General features: G+C 37.3%; 1 protein-coding gene across 1 annotated transcript in view; it reads right to left on the bottom strand.

Annotated features, from left to right (window-relative positions):
- Positions 1–25,350, bottom strand: part of COBLL1 (cordon-bleu WH2 repeat protein like 1) — a 54,380-nt gene that overhangs the window by 12,751 nt on the left and 16,279 nt on the right. Inside the window, exons 8-14 of the mRNA XM_019470901.1 lie at positions 18,776–18,977; positions 17,620–17,848; positions 15,868–15,906; positions 14,889–14,983; positions 14,521–14,760; positions 6,032–6,176; positions 5,351–5,419 (exon numbers count right to left, since the gene is read on the bottom strand). Coding sequence (XP_019326446.1) covers positions 5,351–5,419; positions 6,032–6,176; positions 14,521–14,760; positions 14,889–14,983; positions 15,868–15,906; positions 17,620–17,848; positions 18,776–18,977 — 1,019 coding nt within the window. The remainder of the gene's footprint in view (positions 1–5,350; positions 5,420–6,031; positions 6,177–14,520; positions 14,761–14,888; positions 14,984–15,867; positions 15,907–17,619; positions 17,849–18,775; positions 18,978–25,350) is intronic.

The raw sequence follows: 25,350 nt of genomic DNA, 5'->3' as shown, positions 1-25,350 counted from the left end.
TTTACCCAGATTTCTTAATACGTCTATTAACTCTCCAATGAGGTTTAAAATACACGGTTCCTTTATATCAGAGTAGGTATGTTAGAGAACAAAAGAGCAAGCCAAATCTCAGTTTTGCCCATGGTTTGAACAAGTTTGCTCACCACTATCAAAAATTCCCCATTATTACCTTAAGTATATTAAAACATAGTTAGAAGTGTCTTGTGCAGTGCCCTGTGTTACAGTAGAAGTGCACAAAATTAAAGTACATAATTATTTTTTATGGATTAACACTTTTCTAAGTTTTCAGCTACAGCATAGTTAAATTAAAAGGTTTAGTTACTGGATTAGAACACACATAAGTCAGTGTACGTAAAGTTAAGCTAATAAATCCGCCTATTTTGATTTCCGGAGGGACTAACAATCTCTAGCTTCACTTCACTGCCAGGAATCTTCCTACAACAAAATGATGATTCACATTTTTCAAGTATTAGTAAGTAGACCACACAATTAATCTCTTGGCTTTGTAACTTGCATTCTATAACACAAAGAAAAGAGTAATCCCATCTATATAGTGCAGTATGGTGCCATGGAAGGCTACTGGCAACAACTGAGCCATACAAGCAGTGCGCTCTGCCTGACCTGACCAGGGTATTCCTGTCAGTTCTGCATGCACCAATACCTGTTAGGTACAGGCCTTGCACTTGGGCAATTAGGTTTCAGACTTTTCTAAGCTGTATCAGTAAATTTCCAAGTGTAAACCAAGGCTAACAATGAAAACAAAATACTGGCTTTAAGCAAGCAATGCTGGAAAGTAGCAGATCCCAGAGTACGAAAAAACTTAGATTGACTTTTTTTTGTACAGGCTGGTATCCTACAATGCTTCCAGTATTTCTCTAGAAGTACACTGTTACAGAAACATAACGGAGGACTGTATATATTGGAGAAAATCTCAGTACAGAACAGAAACTTCGATCTTTCCAATAGGGTCATTAGTTAAGGGTTCAGTAATACCAAAGTTACTCATTCACAGTTACAGAGCAACTACAGAAGCCAAACATTTTACTATTTAATTCTAGTTTTTTATATTGCACTCTTGTAATAATGCTTTGTAGTTACACGTTAAGCAATGTGATCAACGTGTCATAGCGCTGAATGCAGAGGTGATTTAGATCCCCAGGGAAAGAGGGGCAAGACTGCAAAGTGGTGCAGGTGGGCTCCTTCCATGTGATTTAAGCATAGGTACATACCAATATGCCACACTGGTATTAAAGGGACTCCTTAAGGATTTACTATTAGTAAGGGACTCCTCTTCCTTTCTCCCCCTCCCCCCCAAACCCTTTCATCTCCATCTAGAGAAAAGTCATGCCAGCAGCCTAATGTTTTGGGAGATGATTTTAGTGATAGCAGTACCATTTTATGCATGCAAAGATAAATATACGTCACAAGGCACAAACAAAGCGTAACAGAATGTGGGCAAACATCAAGCCTGCTGAGACTATTCCACAGCCCATAACCAGCTCTCAGGAACACTGTCTCCTTCACCGATGAGAACTATTATGCCATGGGCCTGAGCCATCAACAGCCACAGGAACAAAGGCTAAAGACCTTCAGTCTAAATACTCTGTGGAAACCTGAATTATACAACAAAGCACAGCCAGGACTTCTGACAAGACAAATGGAAGCATTCTGGAGTTGCTATGGCTTCATGCCCAGCCACTGCTGTCATCTCTGTTGCTTTTCCTCTGGAGAGAAGTATAACAAAGGCTGAGTTGTATCTATACTGATGGGATGGAAACTTAGCTTGGGTTGGTAGGAGACATTGCTGTCATTCCTGCTATGTGAAATTCTGTCCTTTGCTGTGCTAGGAACACTTCCAAGCCTGGGAGTGGACTAACCTGACCTACAAATGTGTAATACCAAACAAAAACAACCCTCACGCTTTTTCCAAAGTGCTCTACTTCATTTGTCAGCATATCAGCCTTGCTTGGAGTTAATTTCAACTTGTGCTTTTTGATCTGTTACTGGATCTCACTCCAGACCCGGGCCACCACTGCTGCAGCAGAATAAAGTCTGAATGCGCTTAATACATAAACAACACTTAACAGCCATCCTTCACTTACATCATGCAGTTAACTCCCCAGAGGAACAGCTCAGATTTTGTGACTTGTTTCCAAACCCTCAGTGTAGTTTTTATATGCAACATATCGCTAGGAAGTACTTATGGCAATACCGGCTAAATACTGTTGCCTTATTGCTTATATACTCTATATGTAAGTACATATATAATATAAATTTCACTTCTGTCTGTGTATAATTTCTCGTCTGTGAACATTAGCCATTGAGTTTAAATTCGTCCTAAAAGAACATTGTTAAAGTGTACAGGATGACGTTGTGAAGACATACCTGATAAGATGACTGACATACCAACTGCAAGTCTCCTTTGAGTCAGTAAGAATACTCTTTGCACAACAGAGAATAGGCGTCTGACACTGCTCTGTGAGCCATTATGCTTGTAAGCACCAAAGCCGGAAAGCCTGACTGCATCATGCAAATCTGCCAGTGTTTTTGCTCTTGACTCTATAGTACTTAAAAAGGTTCTTAAGTGATACTGTAACCAAGAAGATTATATCAAGGGATTTGTTTGATGAGAAATTATTTTAAAATCTGTAATTTTTTAATTATTTTTTATAAAACACCATTTCACCCTCTTCCTCAGAAAAAAAGACTGAGCATTAATTAAGCTTTGGGAAGGAACAAAAATCATAATTGAGAAAAAAAATTGTTGTTTGTGATCCCAAATGTTCAAATTAATTCTCTCTAAATATTTGTTCTAGTAGATGTATGCCTTCAAACTACTTTTGTCAAGGTACAGTCTGTTTTTACACCATGGGAAAACTGTCATTTCACAACAGAGATGTTGCCTATTCCAAATGATATAGCACAGTTCCACTTGACGTACACGTGTCTATTAGCTATGCACTACTTAGACACCAAATAACATTTATTGAACATTTGAAATGGTTCATTATAGGGCAGAAAGTAACACTGTATTTGCTAAAGTAGCAAATCCATAACAGAACTCCTTTGGGAATGCCAGTCACAGCTGAACAAAAACTCGCAATGCTTCCAGAAGCCTGACAATCAAAGCAGTATTAATCCAAATGGAAGGAACTACTGAGTTTATGTAAAGTTAAAATTATGTCCAACTTACCAATTAAAGACATATTGAACTACTTTATCTATTTAAAACAATACCCAAATCTACATAATTTTCAGACTAGGAATAGGATGAGTGTACTGCAATTATTTTGCTGCAGGTGAATATTGATTCTCACAGCATGATGGGCTTTGCTAAAAGGACCCTTTATAAATAGGCCTCAGGACAGTTTCAGAGATGCCACCAGAGAGCAGCAGTATCCCATGAGAAAAAGAAAAAAAAGGCAATGAAGCTCTGCTATGTGACTTGTCTCTACATTTAAAAAAAAATGCATTGCATTAAGTCTTCAGCAAAGGACATTGCCTGAAGACATCAGCAGCAGAACTAGAGAATGAAGACTGTCACTAACTGCAGAAGTAAATCCTAGGGCTCAACACAGACTGTTCTAAGCCCAGTGAAGATGATTCCATTTTTCTATTTCTTTCCATTACAGCTTAAATTAAAGTATTTCATTACAAAACTCAAATGCCTCAAGCAGAGGTTCCTAAATCTATGGAAAAGCAAACAAGCCATTTCTATGAAGTTCAGGACTGTTTATCTATGCAGCACTCGGACATTACAGTGATGGGAAATGCAGAAATTCTAGCATGGACCTACAGTCTTAAGATAGAAAGAAGCTCAGGAAAACCAAAAAAACTTGGTTTTAAATCATAGTATGATAACTTTGCTCATCATCTTAGACCCATCACATGTAGATAAACACAGTTTTCAACACAGAAAATTAAGTACTAATAAACTGCATTAAGAGCCACTCACTTAGAAGTGACTACCCTCCTTCATCTGCTACAACAACTAGGAAAAGGAAAGGTTACAGCTTCGTCACATCTTCAACCTCAGACTACACAGTATAGCTTCATACTTCCCATTCATTAAGTTACATATTATTTCTATTAAAGGTCTTTTCTGACAATTTACATAAATTGCCCTAAACAGAAACCAAGCCCAAATTTACTCATTACTGATCTTTTTTTTTTCCCCCTTTACCAGAGACCTAGGATGGCAGGTGACTTTTTCAACTCTTGTTGCAGTACATTTGCGTTTTACCACTCCAACCAATTTGATTTGCATCCCAAATAAAATGGCTGGAAAATTACTTAAGAGTTCCTGTCAACTAGCACAGAAACTGAGCGTTTAGCCTCATATAATGCCAGTGGCACGCCACATGCTTAGTGTTTATATATTTCATTCTTAGTGAAATACAATGAAGAGTGACTTTTCCAGACTGCACTGGCACTGATTATTCTAAAAGCTTTTAAAATTTTAGAAGACTCCTAGATGCCCTATCTTGTATCTGAACCCTACAGTCTGATGCTTACAAACAACAGTACTTAACAGTACAAACTGCATAAATTAGAAGTATTATGTTCAGCAGCTAAAGAATTGTATTTTAAACAGCTATACTTTTATATATCACATTTTTTCCATAGCACCCAACAAATGATTTAATTTAATGTATAAACAACCATTTTTACAGTTTATATTTACAAATTATGTTTTCAAAGGCTGTTCAGATGCAAACCAAAAGGCAGTCACAGATTTGCTCCTACCCCTAGGTTATGCAGGTCAAGGGCAGCACAAGGAGGGGTTCTGAAAACAAGACTGGGCTTTAGCTTTGGAAAGGTTTGTTATGAGGTATACAAGAATCACAAGAGTTCTGGCTTGTTCTTGTCTACAACTTGTGGGGGAGGAGGGAAAACAGGGATAATGTTTAGGTTATTAAATGTAAAGCACAGAGACCAATACAAAATATATTGTATGTGTTTCTGTAGACAGTAAAACATCTGTATTTTAGAAAGCCATATTTGTATTTCAAAGGAAAAGTTAATTGATCTGAAGCGTTAAAATTAGTTCTATGCTTAGGACACATCTATAGTACAGTAATTTATTACTATGAATTATCATAGCTTGCTATGAAGTAAATTTTATCAAGGCATTTGGAAAAAGAACCAACCTGTTTCAGACCACATTTCGGTGGCTCTCTCTTCCACTTTAGTAGGGGCTGATTCCGTTGACTCTGTTACTGCAAAAGGTCAAGTGACAAGCTTTTTTTATTGCCTCTCAATTTCTGCACCAACAAAAGTTCTAGATAAAATGTTAAATTGTGCTTGCTATGAAGTAAATTTTATCAAGGCATTTGGAAAAAGAACCAACCTGTTTCAGACCACATTTCGGTGGCTCTCTCTTCCACTTTAGTAGGGGCTGATTCCGTTGACTCTGTTACTGCAAAAGGTCAAGTGACAAGCTTTTTTTATTGCCTCTCAATTTCTGCACCAACAAAAGTTCTAGATAAAATGTTAAATTGTGATCTTATAGACTGGTGAGTTCTTCAAGAAATGCACCTTCTCTTAAGCAACCAGTGTTCGTTGTCACATTTCCCAGATATTTTAATTTCAACTCTAAGGTATTTTTGAACCAGAGAACTGAATTTTTGTTCAAACAGAAGAATTACAAAAGAACAATACAAAACTTTCTCTAAAATTCTTCCTCTCAGTCCATTTCCTATTAAACCTTCTCTGATCCAGAGGAGCTAATCTTTTCTCCCCCTAAAGCTGTCCACCTGATTAACACAAAAACAATTGCTATAGTTAACCTAACTATAATTAATTTGTTATTTTCTGCTTTTTTTCTGATCTGCGTGCCCTAAAGCCTGCCTACTTTCTCACACTACATGAGCCAATCTCAAAGTAGTATTACCGCTCCTTACAGTCTGAAGATGTTTGGCACTCATATTTTAACTTGAAGTTCTTATCTCATAAGGTGGTATTTCTTTAATGTTTAGCCAAATTGCCATACTTTCTGTCGCCTCCCAATTAAACAGCATAAAAAGATTACCAGTCTCATTACTGCTTTCACTTTGATCTTCTGGTGCTCTAGAGGGTGGTGAGGGTGCTTTGCGCTTCATCCTCCGTAGAGAGGAGTTCACGGAAGCGGTGTCACTGAGCGGCAGAGAACCTTTCCGTACTAATCCTGGAGGGCCCTAAGAAGGGAGACAGGGGAGGAAGAAGATTATTAGCAATCAAAGAAAAACAGCAAAATAGCTGTAGTAATTATTCTCCAAAAGTATTTATAATACACATTTGGGAAAGAGAGAGTATATACCTATTACCAAACATACTATGTTTTTCACCTTAATTCCTCCGAGGAGTAGATTTTAAAAAAAAAAAAAAAAAAAAAAAAAAAAAATTTAGAATAATTGAATATATTCACAGAGGTACAAGATACAGCGGGGCCGGGGGGGCGGGAATCAGTTGTTAATATATAGTATAAAAGAGGATTTGAATTCTTTTATGCCTGAAGGCTATTCTATAAACCCAAAATAATTCTTTCCTAAAAGTAGCTAAAAATCATTGTGGAAAGAAGCTTCAACTACACCCCGCTGCAATGATATGACATAATGTTCCCTTCTCCATTCCTTCAACAGCAGTCCTAATTGGGCTGTATACATAATTATTAGGATTTTGCTTCTCTATTTGAAATGCTTGAACTTTTATAGAATTTTTTTTGAACGCCAGCTTTCAAAACTTATCTTGGAAAGTACAACTGTCTTACAATCATAATATTACAATTAAACTTCAGTAAGTAAGTTGTAATAGCAATAATTGTAATACCTACTGATGTTAAATTGTAATAATGTCTTCATTATTGTAGGAAAAGACAAAAAAATTTCTTAATTCACAAATAATCAGAACCGTTAAAAAATGGACAAAGGCTACCTACTGAAGACTTCATAGTTTTTACGATACAGCAGTCCAATTGCATTTTAAATCGTTTTTGAAATATGTTCCGTGTCTCAAAAAGACAGTGGCTGGAAATTTGCCTGCCACTCTTAACTGCAGTTTGCCTTATGCTGAAGAAACCTTGTATTTCCACATCTATTAGAACGGTAACGTTCCGGATCTCAGCAACAAAGGAGTGTATTTTGGCATTAGACACAGCTGCCTATTTCTGTAGTAATTCTGATCCCTATCACTTGTCTACTCGACAATATAATAAAATCCAGCAGTGACATTCATTTCTTGCTGGAAGGATCCACACAGCAACTGGATATGGGGTCATCTTCAGAGAACTTCTCTGTGCTTCAATGAACCAGCCCATTTCACAAAGCAGAATTCTGAGGAACAGAGATAGCATAAATACACCTACAAATTTTTGTTTCACTGATGACCCTTTCAAAAACATCACTGACAACAGAATTATTGACCATGTCAATATCCGTGGAATAAGATACTTATCGTTTAGAAAGCTACCACCAAACAAATACACATCTTACAGTAAGGGGAGTATTTGGTTGTACACAATCAAAACTGTAAAGAAAATTACTCACAAGAGACAAGATACTGGCACAAGATGTCTGTGAAGCAGTGTTTGGCAGCTCCTGTTAGATCTCAGTGGAATACCTGAATGAATGAACTGGGATGGTGAAAACCATCCTCTGAGCTACCCTGGGCATACTCCGTCACCTGTTTTGTCCCACCTCGATGTCAGGTATGACAGATCCCTGAGATACTTTACTGCACTGTAAGGAGCAACACTGTCCAAAATGTTCACACAATTCTACCTATCACTTTAATGCCAAAGCAAGCAACTCAAACCTTTTACAGCAAAGCAGGACTCTGGGTTTTAAGGAGAAAAAAACAAAAGAACATTTCACCTTGTGCTTCAAGAACAGCAGAGGATACGGACATAGCACTCCACTCCTAATTAAAAACACTTGCATGCTTGAATAGTTTTTAAACAAGTCAGTTTCTAGATTAAAACGTCACACGACAAAAATCACTTTACACTTTTACAGTTTCTTATTCACAGTTCCCAAACAGTTCTACAAGAAAATGAATGAACAGTATTCAGCATCTGAATTTATGCAGGAGGGGATGTCAAATATAGTATTATTTCCCCAAATGAGGCTTTTTTTATTGTTAAATCATTTTCTTCCTTGCTGTTGGGCAGTTCTATTTTTCTCCTCTTTGGTAGCTGCAGCCCCTCCGTTCTGCACAAAGACACTGTTTCTCTGTTCAAAGGTCTGCACCCTCATCTGCTTCGCACAGGCTCCCTCAGCTGACTTGGCTGGCACAGAGTTCTGCGCATACTCGCTCAGCTAAACAGATGTCACCAGAGTTCCTGCTGCACAGAAAGAGTATGTGTGTAGGGGGGAAATAATGTTCTCAGCGTAAGAGCACAAATGCTACTAGAAGATTTTTATAAGCCTTTCTACTGCCCTTTGCATCCAAAGAAACAAACGATTTGCAAAGAGAGATTTTGAGAAAGTACTAAATGTTCCAGTTAAGGTTCAAGTGTTGAACAGATTTTCTCAGGAATTATTCAACATATGAATATTAAGAGCTTTCAAATCCTAACAAAGGCTGTAATGTGAAAATAGTACTTTAAACAGATGGGAAAAAAATAATGTTATTAAGACGTATCTGACAAAGTTTTAGAATATACATCTGGGTGTTCATGTGTCATACCAACTGCCAATGATAACCAGTGCTTTATCAGTTACACTTAAATTAAAAATCATGTTAGAATCACTAAAGTAATTAATTGTGCTTGTGCAGAAACACCAGTGAACTCTGTCATAACTTCCACAACATATGTAGGAGTTCTACTTTTGACACTGTACATCCTCCTCATCCTCGAACAAGCAAGGGTGGATATGAAGCTTTTTAGCCTCAAATGCGTACCGACAAATTTGGCACCAAGTCCCACACCACCCCAAGCAGACACTTAGAGAGGCCAGTGTTTCCAAAGTTCCAGCCTCTGTAAGCAGTGGCAGACATGATGCCTGGCCTTTCTTATAATTTCAAAAAGCAAAGGAAAGGTAATTAAGCCACAGTAATTTTGCAGCTGGAATGGAAGGCAAAAAAAAAAGTAGTTGGGAAAGAATGTAGTGGTAGTGGTGCACTTCAGTGTGCTGGAAAGCATACCTCACACCAAGGGTCACTATATACACATTTTCATACCACCAGTACCTACCTCTTTTGCTCCATAGATAACCAGGTTTAACAGAAGATATACAGGCGACTAGGATATCAGGCACATTGCTAGTCATATTGCTAGTATTTCTTTCTTCCCTTTGTACAAATATGCATGCAAATGTACGTCCAAGGAGTAACAGGGGAAAAAAATTATATTTGCTCTTAACAATGATTAATGCGCTCAATTTCTATTACGTGACTTAAGCTTCCCAAATACGTAGCCAAAGTACTACAGAGGAAGTAATATACCTCTGACCTATTGGAAAGAAAGGACATACAGAATATATTTGGAGAAACTCAGCTGGTGTTATTCTGTCCAAACACCCGATACTATTCTCTCCTACGATTTATCTACATACTGGCCGGTACAGAACTAAGTACAATAAGGGGACAAGGTTATGCATTTGGTATACCAAAAAGTAGATGCATGCAATCTTCACCACCAATTCTGAATGATACCAGAATCATATCAAACGATCTTCATGCAAACTTCAGCAAGAGCAAACAGGTAGTCCTGAGCGTTGTCTTCTCTCAGGTAACACTGGCTCTATTCAAGACCTCCCTGATGTTCATAGGGCTCGCTGCATCATTGCCCAACTTCTCCTTTAAAGGGCTGACCGTCAAGTTTCAGGCAACTGAGCCTCTGGTGTAACTTCTTAAGTGTGGAACTCGTGCCTCCCAGAAATCTTAACTAAGCTGTTCCGTGACAGTGGCTAATAAATCTTCTCAGAAATACTTTATGGTTTAGTTGCTTCCCACCCTTCCCCCATTCTCCCATCTTCTCCTTCCCTTTCTTTTCTAAGGCGTAGACTGGAGATTTCAATTTCTTTAGAAGTAAATGTTGTGTAAATAAAAGCAAGCTATATTTCTACAGTTGAGAAGTCCTATCCATCACTTAAAACTGTAAATGTTTTGACTAAAAATCTCCACTTAATTGTTCCTACCCAAGCATAGCTTCAGTATACTCCTTTACAATAACTGAAAACAGTGTAAGGAGACAAACGTTCATGGGAAAATGAAGACATCACAGTCTAGTTTTTATAAATAAAGCATTAGGAATAAAATCAGCAATGACATTTTGGACATAATCAAATGCATTTCTTTCTTTTAAAGAAGTGTTATTACTTGAAAATTGCATCCACTTCTATGAAAACTGTGAAGATACACATACTGCATTATACAACAACACTTTGCAAAAACCCTTGAGAGTCCTCTCTACTTGCAAGTGTATTTAAACTTGCTAGTTCTAAACATACTTCTGGCAAGAGCCATCTTGCCCAAAATTAGAACTGACAAACAAGTGAGGGATTTCAATATTAGAAACTAACATGCTCATTTCCAATCTGATTTAATGTAGAAATTTGCTGGACAAACATTAACTATTTAAGCTTACTAGTCATCTTCTAAGTCTCATAGAGAATGAGCAAATCATGCTATGTAAGAACTTGTAAAAGCTACCCTTACATCCATTGTACTAATTTCCTCCCTAAAAATAGGAACAGATCTCCAGAAACTAATTCTATAATCACTCTGAAATTGAGGCAGAAAAAATTCCAATCCTCATACCAGAATGTCACCGCTCATATAAAGAGAAAGCAGTTTCTTTTTCAAGGGAAAAGAAGTGGAGAAGCTGTAGGAGGTAAACATTAAAACCCTTTTTCATACTGTGAGAAATTGGACTACAATTTGAAGACAGACAACAGTGAGAACACTGTTCCCTTAAAGTTGGCTCATTTCACTGTTGTCTGATGTTACTACTTTGGCATGTTTCTATCAAAACCAGGCAAACAGTTTATCCAGGCAAAACTGACTTTTCACTTTGTCTTCCTTGTGGATGTTACAAAAGAGATCTGTCCATAGTAAGGCGCATGCAGAAGGTCATCCCGGCCCATAGAAGAAATAAAGTATGTATCCAGTCTGCCAAATAAACTGAAGGGCAGGCTTCAGAACTTAGGCGTTCTTCAAAGCAGTATGATTTGCAAGGAAATGCTTCTTGTAAGGCAAAAGCAGATAAAAAGTAACCCTTAAGAAAAAAAAAAAGGATATCCTGCGTTTTGTAAATTAGCTTAATGGGACACTGCAATAACAGTGAAACTCCCAGACACACTAAATAGCCCAGCAAAAAAAACCAATCAGCCTGGTGAGCAACCCAGAAGTCTTTAAATCCTCCCAGCAGGACGCATATTTTCAACAGTGGAGAATATGAGAGACCAAAGTCTTATATTGTTTACAATGAAATAATTGTGGTCTAGTGTGACCATTGTACTTGCTGCACTACTGAGAATTGACCTGAATTAAACAAGTATAAATTGGTTACTTTGGGTTGAGAAAACATTAATGCACATGACACAGATGATGAAATGCTGTGCAACCATCAAAACTGACTTTATTCTACAATGCTTATATGTTTCATTTCAAATTCTGTATTTAGGATGTCAATCCTTGCAATAAAGACTGATTCTTACTATATATTTAAATAGTGCCCAATTTAATTTATAAAGTTGCAAATCCTGTAAAGGGCATTTTTATTTAAATAAAATTATTTTACATTGTCCCTCGCCTAGCACCTTATGTTTTTAAGGGAACTGTCCTTTATTTTACAGTTAAGTGAAACCAGAAGTCTCAATAGCTGGAGACACCTTTTTGTTTATTTTAGAGACTTCAGTGGAAGCTCTGAGAAACAAAGCTTCCAAATCTTCCCCTTGCCAGCATTACTCAAGCAGTGCTTGATCTCACAACAAAAACAAGTATTTGTTGGGTTCTGTTAGTGATGAAGCCCTACTATATTTTTTTCTGTTCTCCTAATTATGTGCATGCAATTTTGAAAATCAAGAGTCTGACTCACCCATGTGAACAGAAAAGTCTAAGTTGGAAGGGACCTTTGGAGATCATTTGGTCCAACCTTCTGTTGAACACAAGGTCTTAGATTAGGTTATTGCAGGAGCCTGTCAAGACACAGCTTGAATATTTCAGGCGAGGGAGCTTCTACCACTTCTCTTGAGCAATGGGATTACTCCATTCTAGATAGAGAATTTCACATGCATCTTTTTTAAACCTCATGCCATTGCAAGCCTGTCACTGTCTCCCTGAATGGTGGCTCTTCTGGTCTGCCTACCTCTCCACCCAGTTTGGTGTCAACTTCAAGTTTGTTGAGGGTGCATTCAATTCCATCATCTAGGTTGTTCATAAAGATATTTAACAGTATTGGACATACTGCCAACTCCTCAGGAACTCCACCTGGCAACCAGTCTGACTTTGAGCCATTAACTACTACCGTTTGAGCCAGTTTTTGTCCTACCTTATGGTTCATCTGTCTAGTCCATACCTTACTGGCTTTTCAACAAAAAAAATGTTGTGGTAGACTGTGACAAACACCTTCCTAAAATAAAGGTAGATGTCCTCGTCCTTCATCCTTGGACTTCTGCTTGCCACTAAATTACAAAAGCCTTTCTTGTTGTTCTTGACACCTCCTGCCGCTTCGAACTCCAGGCTTGCCTTTGCATTCCTAACTGCATCTCTACATGTCTAAGAGGTATCTCTATATTCCTTTTTGGGAATTGCTCTGTCCCCTTTCCATCCCTCACATGCTTACTTTTGCACTTGAGCTCCCTCAGTAGCACATTTAAATGGGACTGTTTATTTTTATGCCTACTCCTTTTCCCACTTAGGTGAATGGACCGCTCTTGTGCTGCAGGAAGGCTGTCTCTGAAAATATCTCAGCACTCTTCCAAGGAGCAGCTTTATCCTCCAGGGAAGTCTCTCATAGGATCCCTCCTAAGAGTTCCCCGATCAAGTTGAGCAATATGTACTATGCAGTCCAAATTCATTCATTAGATTATATTTATTGGAAAGTAGATATTAAAAAGACAAAATATTTTACATGAATTAATAAAATTCAAAGCACAGAGCAAATATTTGCCCACGTTTAAGTCCCAAGCTCTGTATTATCTGATAAATGACTGTGCAATCAAATCAGAATGAAACAGAAGTCATCTTAAAAAACACATGCCAAAGGCTTCTAAGGGAGCTGCACAACGTAGTACAAATTAGAAAATACACACAAAAATATAACTTAATCTGGACTTCTGTCCTTTCTTCGTGAGCTATTCAACTTCAGTCAAATCACTTCAGATGAATAAGAAATGTCAGTACAAAATAATAAATCTAAGCAATTTTGTTGAGTGACAGATCCTAGCCCAGCAGTCACACATTACTGTTAGACATAATAGGATATTAATAATTTAAAGCATGTTGACATTAATAAATTATTTTCAAAAAATTTGAATTCAATTAAAAGACAAACATGATGAGGTAAAAAAAGATCATGATTTTTTCCCTCCCAGAGTTCCTTTTATTAAAATACAGAAAGAAACCTTTGTCTTCTTCAAATGATAAAGCTTTTCAGCAGGACGCAATACACAAATTCAGAACTTCTGTTAAACAGTGCTCTCTTGTGGCTCTGTGCATCAATGAAAGAGTAAATCATTGTAGAAAGATAAAAGAACTCACAGTTTGAAATCTCTTGTCTCTAACACAAAATTAATCTCTCAGGCTTGTATTTAATTTAGTTCTCCATTTTATTTTTCTAGCATGCCAATAACCTCATTTATTAAAGACCCCTTTAGATACTGCATTCAAAGCAAAGTATGAAATTTAAAAAAAAATTATGACGACAATTTTAGCCTTGATCTTTAATTGGAATTCACAATTGACAATATGTGCAGTATCAGGATAATGCTTAATGCATCAATTCTCCCAAATTCTGTTGGCAGACTTTCTGCATTGCATGGGATATATGGGTTACTTAAATATGTAGCCCACATCTCATAGCTTCAATTAAATACATCCCTATTTGATTAAAATAAAACCTTACTTTGACTTGCTAGGAGCACAAGAATGTTAAGACTACTTCCCAAGATTTCCACCTTTTCCTAGTAATGTAATGTAAAGAACAAACCACTCTCTATCACACATAACTAAAACATTAAAAATTACTGGAGATATCAAAACATCGATTACTGGATATAATAAAGTGAGACAATGTTCTCACATTTAAATATATAAACTATTCATTGAAAAGAACAAAAAGGTGCTCACAATACCAACTTATATAAGAAGTTGGTTTTGCCTTTTCAAAATACAGCAGCTACTTTGGATACATGATGTAAAGTTCAAAAGGAACGCATCTTTCAATTTATGTAGTTATTTTCAAACTAAAATTTTTAAAAGCAAGTACTACACTTTTATTTCCCATTTATATCGAGCCTCAGCAGATATTAACAGGGTTATCAGGATTATTCTGGCTAAACTTCTTGATTTAAGAGAAGTGAAGCAAATGTAACTAACCTGTTCATTCCTATCAAGGCTGTTAGATTTCACAATATCAGATGCCGGTCTGACTTGGGCTTGTGCAAGTTCCTGGGGAGCACTCTGAGAATTTGGCATAGGCGGTAAAGGAGCTCTCCGTTTCTTTGGCATTTCAGATGGCAGAGTGTTTGAATCATACTGCTTACTAACAGTGTTAGATCTCGTGATGAATGTTGGCCTTGGCTTGCTCATCAATGGAGTTGCTGGGGCACTGGCAGCCTTGGAGTGCGGGGGAAGAAAAAAAAAAAATCCAAGTTACTTATACTTTCTGGAAAACAACGAACCGTATTGATTGCTCAATATGAATATGTTTCTAGAAGTTTTGCTTATACAAAGTTCCATCTTACTTGTTCTCTTTTCTTCTTGCTTCGTTGAAAAAAGCTGAAAAATCCTTTGTTTTCTTTCTCCTTCAGAACATCTAAATTTTCAGATTGGTAGGAGTCTAAAATAGAAAATAATCGTTCTAGGTGTTATTTATTGCACAGATTATTCCTCCTGCGTTCTTACTATTTCACTGTCTGCCATAAGCCTCCTGGAAGGATATACAAAACAAGTCGTAAATCACCTATATTAACAGTTTTTCTAAATGCTGCAAAATGAACAGGTTTCCTACCATCCATGTTCTTCCTGCCTTTCTCAGAACTCAGAATAGATGAGTTTCAGCTGCTATTTATACCCCCAGCACTTAATCCAGCCCATCCCACTTGTCATGTTATGGTTCATATCACAAAGGCTGTAAAAGGGAAAAAGAGGATCAGCCTCTCCAGCTCTCAATTCCTAACAGTTTAAATTCATGGCAAAGTGTGAAGTGGGACAAGTCAGGCACAAGCCTGCACATGGTATGACTAAGGAGAAGGATCACCGAAACACCTGATAGGTGCTGCACACGTAACTGCACGGCAGTCATAGTAAAGATAGTCAAGTCCATTCTGGTATCTTGCAGAATTTACCCTCCTTACGTCATCTTATTCATGCAAATAAATTGTAAATATAGAGATTGTCTCCTTTTAATTTTTACTAGGTTTGACTTTCTTAAAGAAATCCCATTGAATGCAAATGCAATAAGCAACAGAAATCAGCAAGACCACTATTTATATATCAACATAAACATGACTGTAAATTTAATCAATCGATCTAGGGTAAAAGTATACGGAAATACTTTATATATAGCTGGGTATATCCACTTCTGTATTATCTTTTTAAATATGCATTTATGATAGGACAGAGAGAATTATTCATGACACAGTTAAGCAGATGTTATAATAGGAGCGGATGGTAATGTCGCTTAAGTGCTACAGTTTCACTGCCTATTTCAGTAAATCGTACCTTGCAAAGACGGTAAATTTAAATCAACTGGTGATGTGGCTACAGAAAGACAAAAAGACAGACAGAAAATGTGAATCTGAATCAAGGATGCAGTTACAAGTTACAAACACAGAAAGCCAAGCTGAATCTTCAACATTAGGAAAAAGTAACTGGGTACTTTCCTGAAATAAAAGGGTGTGTATCTTTACTACCTAATGCTATAAGCCATTTAAGAACTTGAGCCTGACATGCAACATGCAACACAGACTGGAATCTTGTAAATAAGGAGAGAGAGTCCACTTATACGTCTGAAGGAAAGAGGAAAACTAGTATATAGAAAAGTTTGCTCTGTAAGTTTTGGATTGTCAGGCAGTCCAAACTTGGAAAACAAAGAGGAATGTATAATTAAAATACAATGTGAATAAAATAAGATTTGAATTTAAATTCTATTAAGTAAAGGTATACCTCACCATTTACTTTCATAAAGCTGAAAATTCAGAGCTTTGAAGTTGTCTGCAAAATTGAAATGCTGAACTACTTTGTGTTAAGAGAACTGAAGTATATCTATATTTCCTAGCGGGGCACTGCCTCGTAGAAAGTGTATATGCCTTTGTATTCTCTCCTAAGGATTTTTGGCTGTTGATTCAAATGAAGCACACGTCATTCTGTGCAAAAGGCAGCTCTACCAGTCTGTAGATGAAAGCAGTAGCCAGACAACAAACAAGACAATGCACTATGGGCACATGTAGTCCAAGTAACATGTTTAGGCAAGTCAAAAGACGTTGTTTTCCAGTGAAGAAGAGAAAGATTTCATTATTGTTTTCTCCATGGGAAAAGGACATATTTTCCAAATCTATCATTCTCCTGTTCTTCGAGATAACTGTCCTTTAGGAAGTAATTGAGAGAACTCTTGAAACTGTAACCACCAAACGATAAGGTTACCGTATTTAGGTAGAAGGAGGGAAAAGACACAAACAAAAAACCCAGCAAAACCCCCCAAGTTTTAGAGCAGAAAGAGAAACAAGCAAATAGAACAGTGGTCAAGAACAGGAACGAGCCAATATTACTGCATTCTATATTGAGGTAAAATTTCCTGTGAGAAATGTCTGAAACAGAACAAACCACACTGTATAGAATTTTTAATCACAGCACAATAAACCCTTCATGAAAAAGACAGGCTTACAGCTGTCTTAAAACCAGGCATAGGAATGTCTGTACAAATATCAGGAAGTTAGCTCATAGTGCCCCTGTTGGACCATGATTAAAAAGAGAATTATTATTCCTTCACAATCTATAAAATTAGCAAACAGCACTCAGAAATATACATAAACACCATGAGAATAACACTTTTAAATTTTAAATAATTTTAAAAACAAAACTAAATTTCTCTAATGTTTCTGTTCTTTTCAGCTCATCATGATTCTATGTCTTTTCTATGAGCTAAAGGGAAATACAGTGGTGTTGGTCTTCTTGGGGAAAGGGTGGGGGAAGGGAAGGAAAGGAAGGGGTTGCTTTTAAGCAATGATTTGTACTTAGCCACCTTTGCTGGTGGCTAACACTTTGTTAGAAAATAAAACCTTTATATAGCACTTCTCAAACATAAGTACAGGTAAACTTGTCCCAGTTTCGATTTTGGGGAAGAATAATATAATATATACTAAATTGCTAGAAATTAATTTCTTCATAAGTAAAAAAACCCAACAAAACGTATACGTTATTGAAATACCAAGTAATTATCTTTTCTATAACTGCAATTTACAAAAGTTATCTTACCTCGACTGATATCCATGGCATATAATTCTCTTAGTCCAAGGTCATTAAGAGATTTTGTCACATCAAGGGGTTCTTGAGACTGGTAATTCTTCAACAGCAGAGTGTGTGAAGGATCAAACTCACATTTACTACAGATAATTGGTATGAGTTCTTGAAGGGGTGCGTGTGGACTAACTCTTACTACCGTCTTCTGTGTCTTCTTGTAGTTTATCACTACCCTTACTGTTTGCTTAAGAGAAGAAAGTTCCAGTAAATACCAGCACAAATTCTGAAACAACTGGCATTTTTATAACAGCCTTACACTAATCACAGGAATTCCCCTTATGGCCAACTTCACCAACGTTATAGATTCAGTAACATTACCAGAGAAACTAAGAACTAATTTGCGATTCCCTTCTACTCCAGAAAAGAACACACGAAATAGTCTGCTCCTCCTTTAGCATCTGTCATTTGCCTGCCCAGCAGGGTACATGTCCGGAGCGAGATGCCCTACTAGGTTACATTAGGTAGCTGTAGAAGTCAGCCAATGAGCCGTGAGCGTGTGTGTGTGCACGCGTGTAGGATGAAGGTAAAAGGGCAGCAGAAGAGCTCCCCTGGCCCTGCGTAAGTGCTTTAGATAAATTAAGAAACAGTATTTTTCTATACAGCAGACAAGGCGGGAGGAAAGATTTAGGCAACACCCAGAAGTTGCTTTAGCACTTCTAAAAGCTCCTGCCTTCTTAAGGGTATATAAAAAAAGTCGAGTAACAACAAAAAAGTACAGTATGTATTAAAGGAAAATGAACATACAATTAGAAGGGCATATGTATCACAGCATGACAGATGGTACAAGTTGTTGATTTTCAGTTCGTGGAAGGCTGTATTCAGCCACACTTCATCTGCAGAATTTGTCAAAAGGGCAGTAAGGCGGGGGATTTCAAATAATATTGTAACGTTTCCTTCTTTTGGCAGCAAAGATGTTTGCGGCAACAAACTGTGATATATTTTACCTAAGAGGAGGTTATCAAGAACATGGAGCCAAGCATTTCACAGGGGTGCACGGTGAGAGGATGAGAGACAACAGGAAAAGCTGAAACAAGAGGCTGAGCCACCTGCTCAACTTGTTGAATACAACAGTGATTCTAATTTCTCAATACGCTTTAATTTTAGTTCTCACCTCTGGTATAACCGGAGCAGGTTTCTTCTTATCCATTTGTTTTGGCTTTACAATCACCTTTTCCACTTCAAGCATTCCCACTGGTGTGTTGGGTTTGAATTTAATCTGGCTATTTTCTGCTGATACCAACTCTATAGTATAACTTGATGGATTTAAATGATACTGTGCGCAGAGAAAGATCAGCAAGTCCATCATGGGCTTCCTGTAAAAGACAAATGGAAATCACAACAGATGACAATTAAGCAGGCTATAACAAAACATGCTGCTAAACATTTAACCCAAGTCATCCTTTCCCTTCCACAACTAAATAATTACTGCCAGGCACCAACTTTAAATATCTTCAACATCAAAAAAAAAAAGCGCCAAACCCAAAAAACCACCACTAAAAAGAAAATGAAACCAGCTTGCACAAAAGTATGCCAAGTGCTTGAGCAACGGGGGAAATTTTTGCTCATGCGAAGTGATGCTTTTCCTGAGGTCAGCAGGAAGATGTGGATTAGCCACCTCTTTTGACATTTAATGGGAACTGTAGCAGTGGTGATAAATGCCCTGCTATTCATTAAGAACAGTTTCCTTCCAAAGCTTGAAATTCTGCATTCTGAGGTTACAAGGGACTTTATTTTCAGAAATTCTGAGCGTGAGCCATTTGGAGGAAGCAGGAGAAATCAAGTTTGAGGAAGTCACCTTTTAAGGAGGTCTTGCATTAGGATCCCAAAATGAGAGCCAGGTGTTTAATACAGACAGAGGGAAAGAAGATAAATGACAATATAGTAGTTGAATGCCATTTCTTGAGAAGCTCTGTGTGATGCAACAGATGTCCTTTTCACAATTAAGTATGGCAGACCGAATTTTTCATATGTAGTCACTAACTGTATGTCCTTGTTCTCTCAGTACTCAATGAAGAACACACGGAATGGTGTATTAAGACAGGCTGAACATTCCCAGTTACTACTGGAATAAATTTATTAAAGCTGTACTTTAAACAGAAGTGCCATAGAAGTTTAAAAAGACCAAAGGTAAGGAGAGTATCCTAACTTTGCATGTTACAGCAACTGAATAAGGTTATACTTCAGGTCACTGGAACTGGTCATTCCTCAATAATTTTTAGAGTTGGGTAATCATCTGTAAGGAGCATTTCATTTTGATGCCCTCTGCATCTCTCAGTTACAGCTACAAACAGGGAAATCTATCACCTGCTCTGTCTCACAAGGATATTACGAAAATAATTTAAAAGTCTGAAGCAATCAAATGCTATGTTGAAAAGAACACTGAATTGTCTAAGAGAAAATTACTATAGGGTTTGGCTGGTATGGCTTTATCAGAAATCTTAAATTCTAGATGTAATCTCGTAACAGATGCAAGTATTCTGGTAGCATAGCTAAATGTGGAAACAGATAGCTTCTGCAAAGAGCCATCAAGCTAAGCAGAATTCTAGATAATATAAAGATTGTGAATACATTTATTAAGTAGGAAGTTAAAACAGACTTTTCATATGATACGGTTCTGTAAAAAGAATTAAGAATGACTCAATGTTAGAAATTACTGCGAACACTGTTTTTTTCCACCCCTTTAATTAACCCTAGAATATCATTCCTGTTTTCACTTGGTCTTAAAGAACAAGTGTTCCTTAAGCAAACTGCCTTCTGATTTCTAGAAGCAGGGCTGGACTCTCTGGTGCACGCACTGCACTTCCAGAAGATGGAAACAGTTTGAAAGCTGACAGATATAGTTACTGCAGACCTGTTACTTTGGGGTTTTTCCCCCAGAGGAAAGTTTCTGCCTGCTTAAGTGGCAGGAGAATACTTGCCTCAGGAGACAAAGGCAGGAGGAACAATAAAACCAAAAAAACACAGAAATTACGCTCTCAGGTGTCAAAAAGCAGCTATCAGATGGTCTACAGAGATATAGAAGAATGTAATATACTCCCGTGCCTTCATCTAGATGATATATATCAGCCTGAGGAATACCATGAGAAATGCATTGAGCATTGCAGAAAAATAACTATTCCTCCCTCTTCATATAGCTAAACCAGAGAGTTTATTTCAATTCTTCTCTCTCATATATCACAACCTGCTCAGATTAGAAGAAAGAAGAAGGAGCTACTCTTTTTCTTGTACTTCTAAACCCATAATAGAACAAGTACATCCATCTCACCCTAATAAGAAAAGAGCTGCAAATGCAAATCATGTCATTCCCCCATTTCACTGGGGACAGGGCAGGGCAGGGCAGGGGAGGAGGGAGCCAGAGGAGACAGCAGACACTACTTTTGTAGTGACCTTTCTGGTTATCAGCCTATCCAATAAGTTATCCATTACTTTTTTTCTGGTGCATTTTTATACACTGACTAGCTTTAAAAGCTGCCCTTCCTCTGGCCTTCAGTTATTGGAGAAGGGTAAGAACACCGAAGATGACCAGGACAAGAATTCACAAGCAAAGATCGCAGAAAGCCGTCCTATGGAAATGCACCACTATGACAGGGGCAAGCCCTCATGTTAACCAGAGTCACAAGAAGTGACAGAATGATATATGAGAAACATAGCCGCTCACAAACAACAGACAGGTACATGCAAATTAGTACCTGAAAACAGTGATTCAGTGCAAATTTGCTTTCCATTGGTACTTCCAGAAATGACCTGCTTGACTGGAGGATGCTAGACTTTTAAGTCCCCCCCCTCCACTGGAAGTCAAGACACCTTCAGCAACTGCTTTAGACAGATATTCCTACAGTGATACAAAAAGCAATCTTTTTTTGTAATCAAATCCTCCAAAACTTGTAAAACTATTTTTTGCTAAAGCCATCAAGGATTGCAGGTAGACCAATACATATATGACAGTAAATTTAACTGCTTTCATAAACAATATTTAGTAAAACTCCAAGGAGTGGCCATCAGCTGTCTCAGAGTACAGCATCTGCTTGTCCTCCTTTATCTAATTTCAGCAAAATCTTTATTTGCAACTTCTTTAACTTCATTACATTACTTAGTTTTCTGGAGATCTCTGATCATAAATTTATTTACGTATTCCTGCACCCCTTCATCCCTCATCTATTTTCCTCTGGTTATTCCTACCTGATTAAATAACAATAAAAAGTGGCTAATAGCAGCCTCTTGTTACATCACATAACTGATAGTTAAATGAAGACCTTCCCCTAGAATGTATCAAACCATGTTATGTTTGTAACAAACAGTGAAAGGTGTCACTTCAAATACTGGCTCAAGTGTTTAAAGGAAAAATTCATCAAGTTTCTACACTCCTGTCCAAAAACGAGGGCTAGAAACTTGCTACTTTAAAATGAGAAAAAAAAATTTAGATTCTTACGCAATCATACTTTAGGAACAAGGTCTTCCCATCATGGGACTCACAGTAAGCACCACTGAACAAACAAAACTCTGTCAGTAACCACCAAAAGTATTCCTAGGTAGGGAGAGGAGAAGGGGAGAGGAGAAAAGAAGAGAAACCTACACACAATTTGTCTTTCTTTAGATCTCTGATTACTTAAGCCTATAGCTTCATAGCCTTTCTTGCAAAAATATTTACTAATTCTATTCTCTAAAGAGGAATAGACATTTTTTTCATGGAGAACAACAAAAAACCCACCAAAACCCCCAGAATTTGTTACTAACAAGTGTAAGTACAATAGGTTTTGAAAAGTAGGGCAACACCACAAAGCTTGTTATTCACTAGCTAGCTATACAGAGTAAACCAACAGTTTATTAAGAATACCCTAATGACTGAAAATACTCGAGAACGGATCAAATGGAAACTCACAAAGGACTCTAAGAAAACAAACTCAGCAAAGCTAAGGTCTCTCTGAAAGGCGTCTGAAACTGAAGCCCTAAACATACTACCCTGCAAAACTATTTGTTTGACACACCATGTCACTATCATATTGGACCTTGAAATCTCTAAGTTAATTTACTGATGCATACAACTGAAACTAGTGATTCAATTTTGAGAAAACTTTGTCAAACTCTGCATTTCTTCCTTGTGGAAAAACAAAAAACTAACTTAAAACGATCAGGCTGCTAAATAAAATAGTTCAAGTTATTTTTCTTCTTCTTTGGCTGCAGAAAATTCTTCAGTCCTATGCTGTATTTAGAACCAAGGGAGAAGATTCAGAAACTTCACTCTGAAAAATATTCCAATAAAAAACCAAAAACCAACCAAACAAGAAAACCCCAAGTTTCACTCATTCCTTCCTCTGAACAGCGTACCTTCACTTCCTACCACTCCTTGCTCTTACCGTAGTTTTTTCGGGGGTTGGTTTGTTTGTTTTTAAGTAACTCTTTGCCCAGACCCGCCTGCAGGAGTCCTGGTGACAGAAGAGCACGAATGCCACTGTCAGATTCTGAACAGATGAACTGAATCACTATCACCAACTACTACAAAATAGAAATTGGTGTCTAGGCTTAAATAAGAGAATCCACCCATGCCTGAAGTTTCAGAATGAGGAATGAGCAATTTCAGTCCTCCTTCCTTTTCTCAGCCTCTCAGTTTTTTGCTTTAGTTGCCCATAGAACTCAAGGATCAAAAATTATTCTCTCTCATAATCTTTTTCTATAAAACCCCTTTTGGATTTCATTCTGATCCTCTTCTGCCTACTTCTACTCAACCAGGATATTTATCTGTGTAACATCTTTCTTTGTTCTACATAGCTCTTGCTATCCACTATGCCAAAGCAGGGATCAAACCAATCCAACTTCATCTGAGAACAGTAGTTCCTTATAGTGGACTGTGGCATTTGAGCACATGGCTGTATAAAGTCACAGTTTTGCTTTTTTCTAGTATGAGATTTAAAAAGGTATTCTCTCCTCAGGAACTTTGAAGCTGCTCATCTCTGATTATGAACAGGAAAGAGACAAATTAGCAGTTTATCTGTTGATGTCATTTCTAGAGGGATCTTGCCTATTTGTCCACAAAATACAACTATCAAGACAGAACAAAACTGGAAGAAAAGATAGTTTGAAGTATGTTTCACAGCAGACTGCAGGTCCTGCACAGTATCTCCCCTCATTCTGAGTGAGCCTAGCAGTGCTAATACAGGCTCTGGTTTGCAAGAGAGCCATTTATGTAATCAATTACATACAGGATCTTGATTGGGAAAAAAAAAAAACAAACAACAAACAAACAAACTACAAAAGCCAGTAACTGTGGGATAATAAAACTGATTGGGAAATGTGTGTGCTTCCTGATAAGCCTATGAGGTTTGTCTTGAACACTGAGTAATTAAACACAATGTAATTTGACTGAGTGAAGATACACGCAACATTCCTTTCTGGCACTTTGTTCTGAGCAAAGCAAGATAGAGGGCACATGGTACTCGTAAATGTGGACAAAGGGAGTGAAAAGAAGAAAGAGAAGTACCTGACAGTGTACACATGGAGTCTTACCTTTAAGAAATTTTAAAAACAGAGGAAGGCACCGTATTTACAGACAGCAATATTCCTTGCTGTAAACAAGCTAGCAAGAACACCATAAAGCAACATAGTAGTCAACAATTATTTCAGAAAATTTCTTCTGAGAAATATAGCCTCAGATTCAGATTTAAGTTATCCGAAAAATCACATGGAGTCAAGGGGGTGGGAAATTCCAAAAGTTCATCCATTGCAGCTCTGGGGAACAAGCTGGTATTTGATGTCTAAGCAACGACCTCATGAACTCTAGCAAATGACAAAGCGTGCAAACAGGCAGGAGCCACAAAAGTCTTTATCTCTCATTAAGAAGTGAAGTAGGTGTAACTACACATTTACATTACCTGGTTTAAATAAATAAATAAATAAACAAATAAATAGGTCTGCTTGTTTTCAGTAGCAAAGACACTGGTAATACACTAACACAAGCACAATATACAAATAGTTTCTTTACTTGAGCTTAGGAAAGCAACAAACTGACATCCTAATTGCTCTGATCCATACAAGGCCTTGCATAGGCGCCTTCTTAGTAGACCTGCTATGATAATTAATATAACATTTTAAGTCCCAGAATTTATGATTTCAACCCACCAGTCAATGTCAAGGTCTTTCTGAACTAAAGGCCACTTGAGTTATATGCACAACCTATACTACCAATCAGCAGACTGAAATATGTATTTCAAATAAAAACCAGCTTAAGCAAAATACATTTGTTTAAAAAAAAAGTTTTCCAAAGCTGTAGCTAGAAACAATTTCTTTGAAGCATTATAGATTTTGTCTAAGTGATGACACCTTCTTTTAGGACTGCTAGTAGTCTATAGGTAGTAGTGCTGAGCAAGTGCTGAACATATGACTTTGTATCCAAATAGGGTGCAGGAACTCATCCTTAAGTCTAACAAGGAACATTTATGTGGGAAAATTCAGTGACTCATACAAACCAATATTTTGCTAGAGATTTGCAGTGACTGGAAAGAACAACAGGTATGGCTATGCATCCTGATAGGTGCCATACAGAATTTCTCAATCTCAAAAACCAGTCTTCCCAAAAGGTAGGCAAATGTATAAAAGAATTTTTCCACACCTACCCAAAAATCATAGTAGAATCATAGAATGATTTAGGTTGGAAAAGACCTTTAAGATCATCAAGTCCAACTGTTAACCTAA

Source organism: Aptenodytes forsteri, unplaced genomic scaffold, assembly GCF_000699145.1.
Source record: "Aptenodytes forsteri isolate BGI_AS27 unplaced genomic scaffold, ASM69914v1 Scaffold255, whole genome shotgun sequence".
Taxonomy (NCBI): Eukaryota; Metazoa; Chordata; class Aves; order Sphenisciformes; family Spheniscidae; genus Aptenodytes; species Aptenodytes forsteri.
This window is presented reverse-complemented; position numbering and strand designations above follow the sequence as displayed.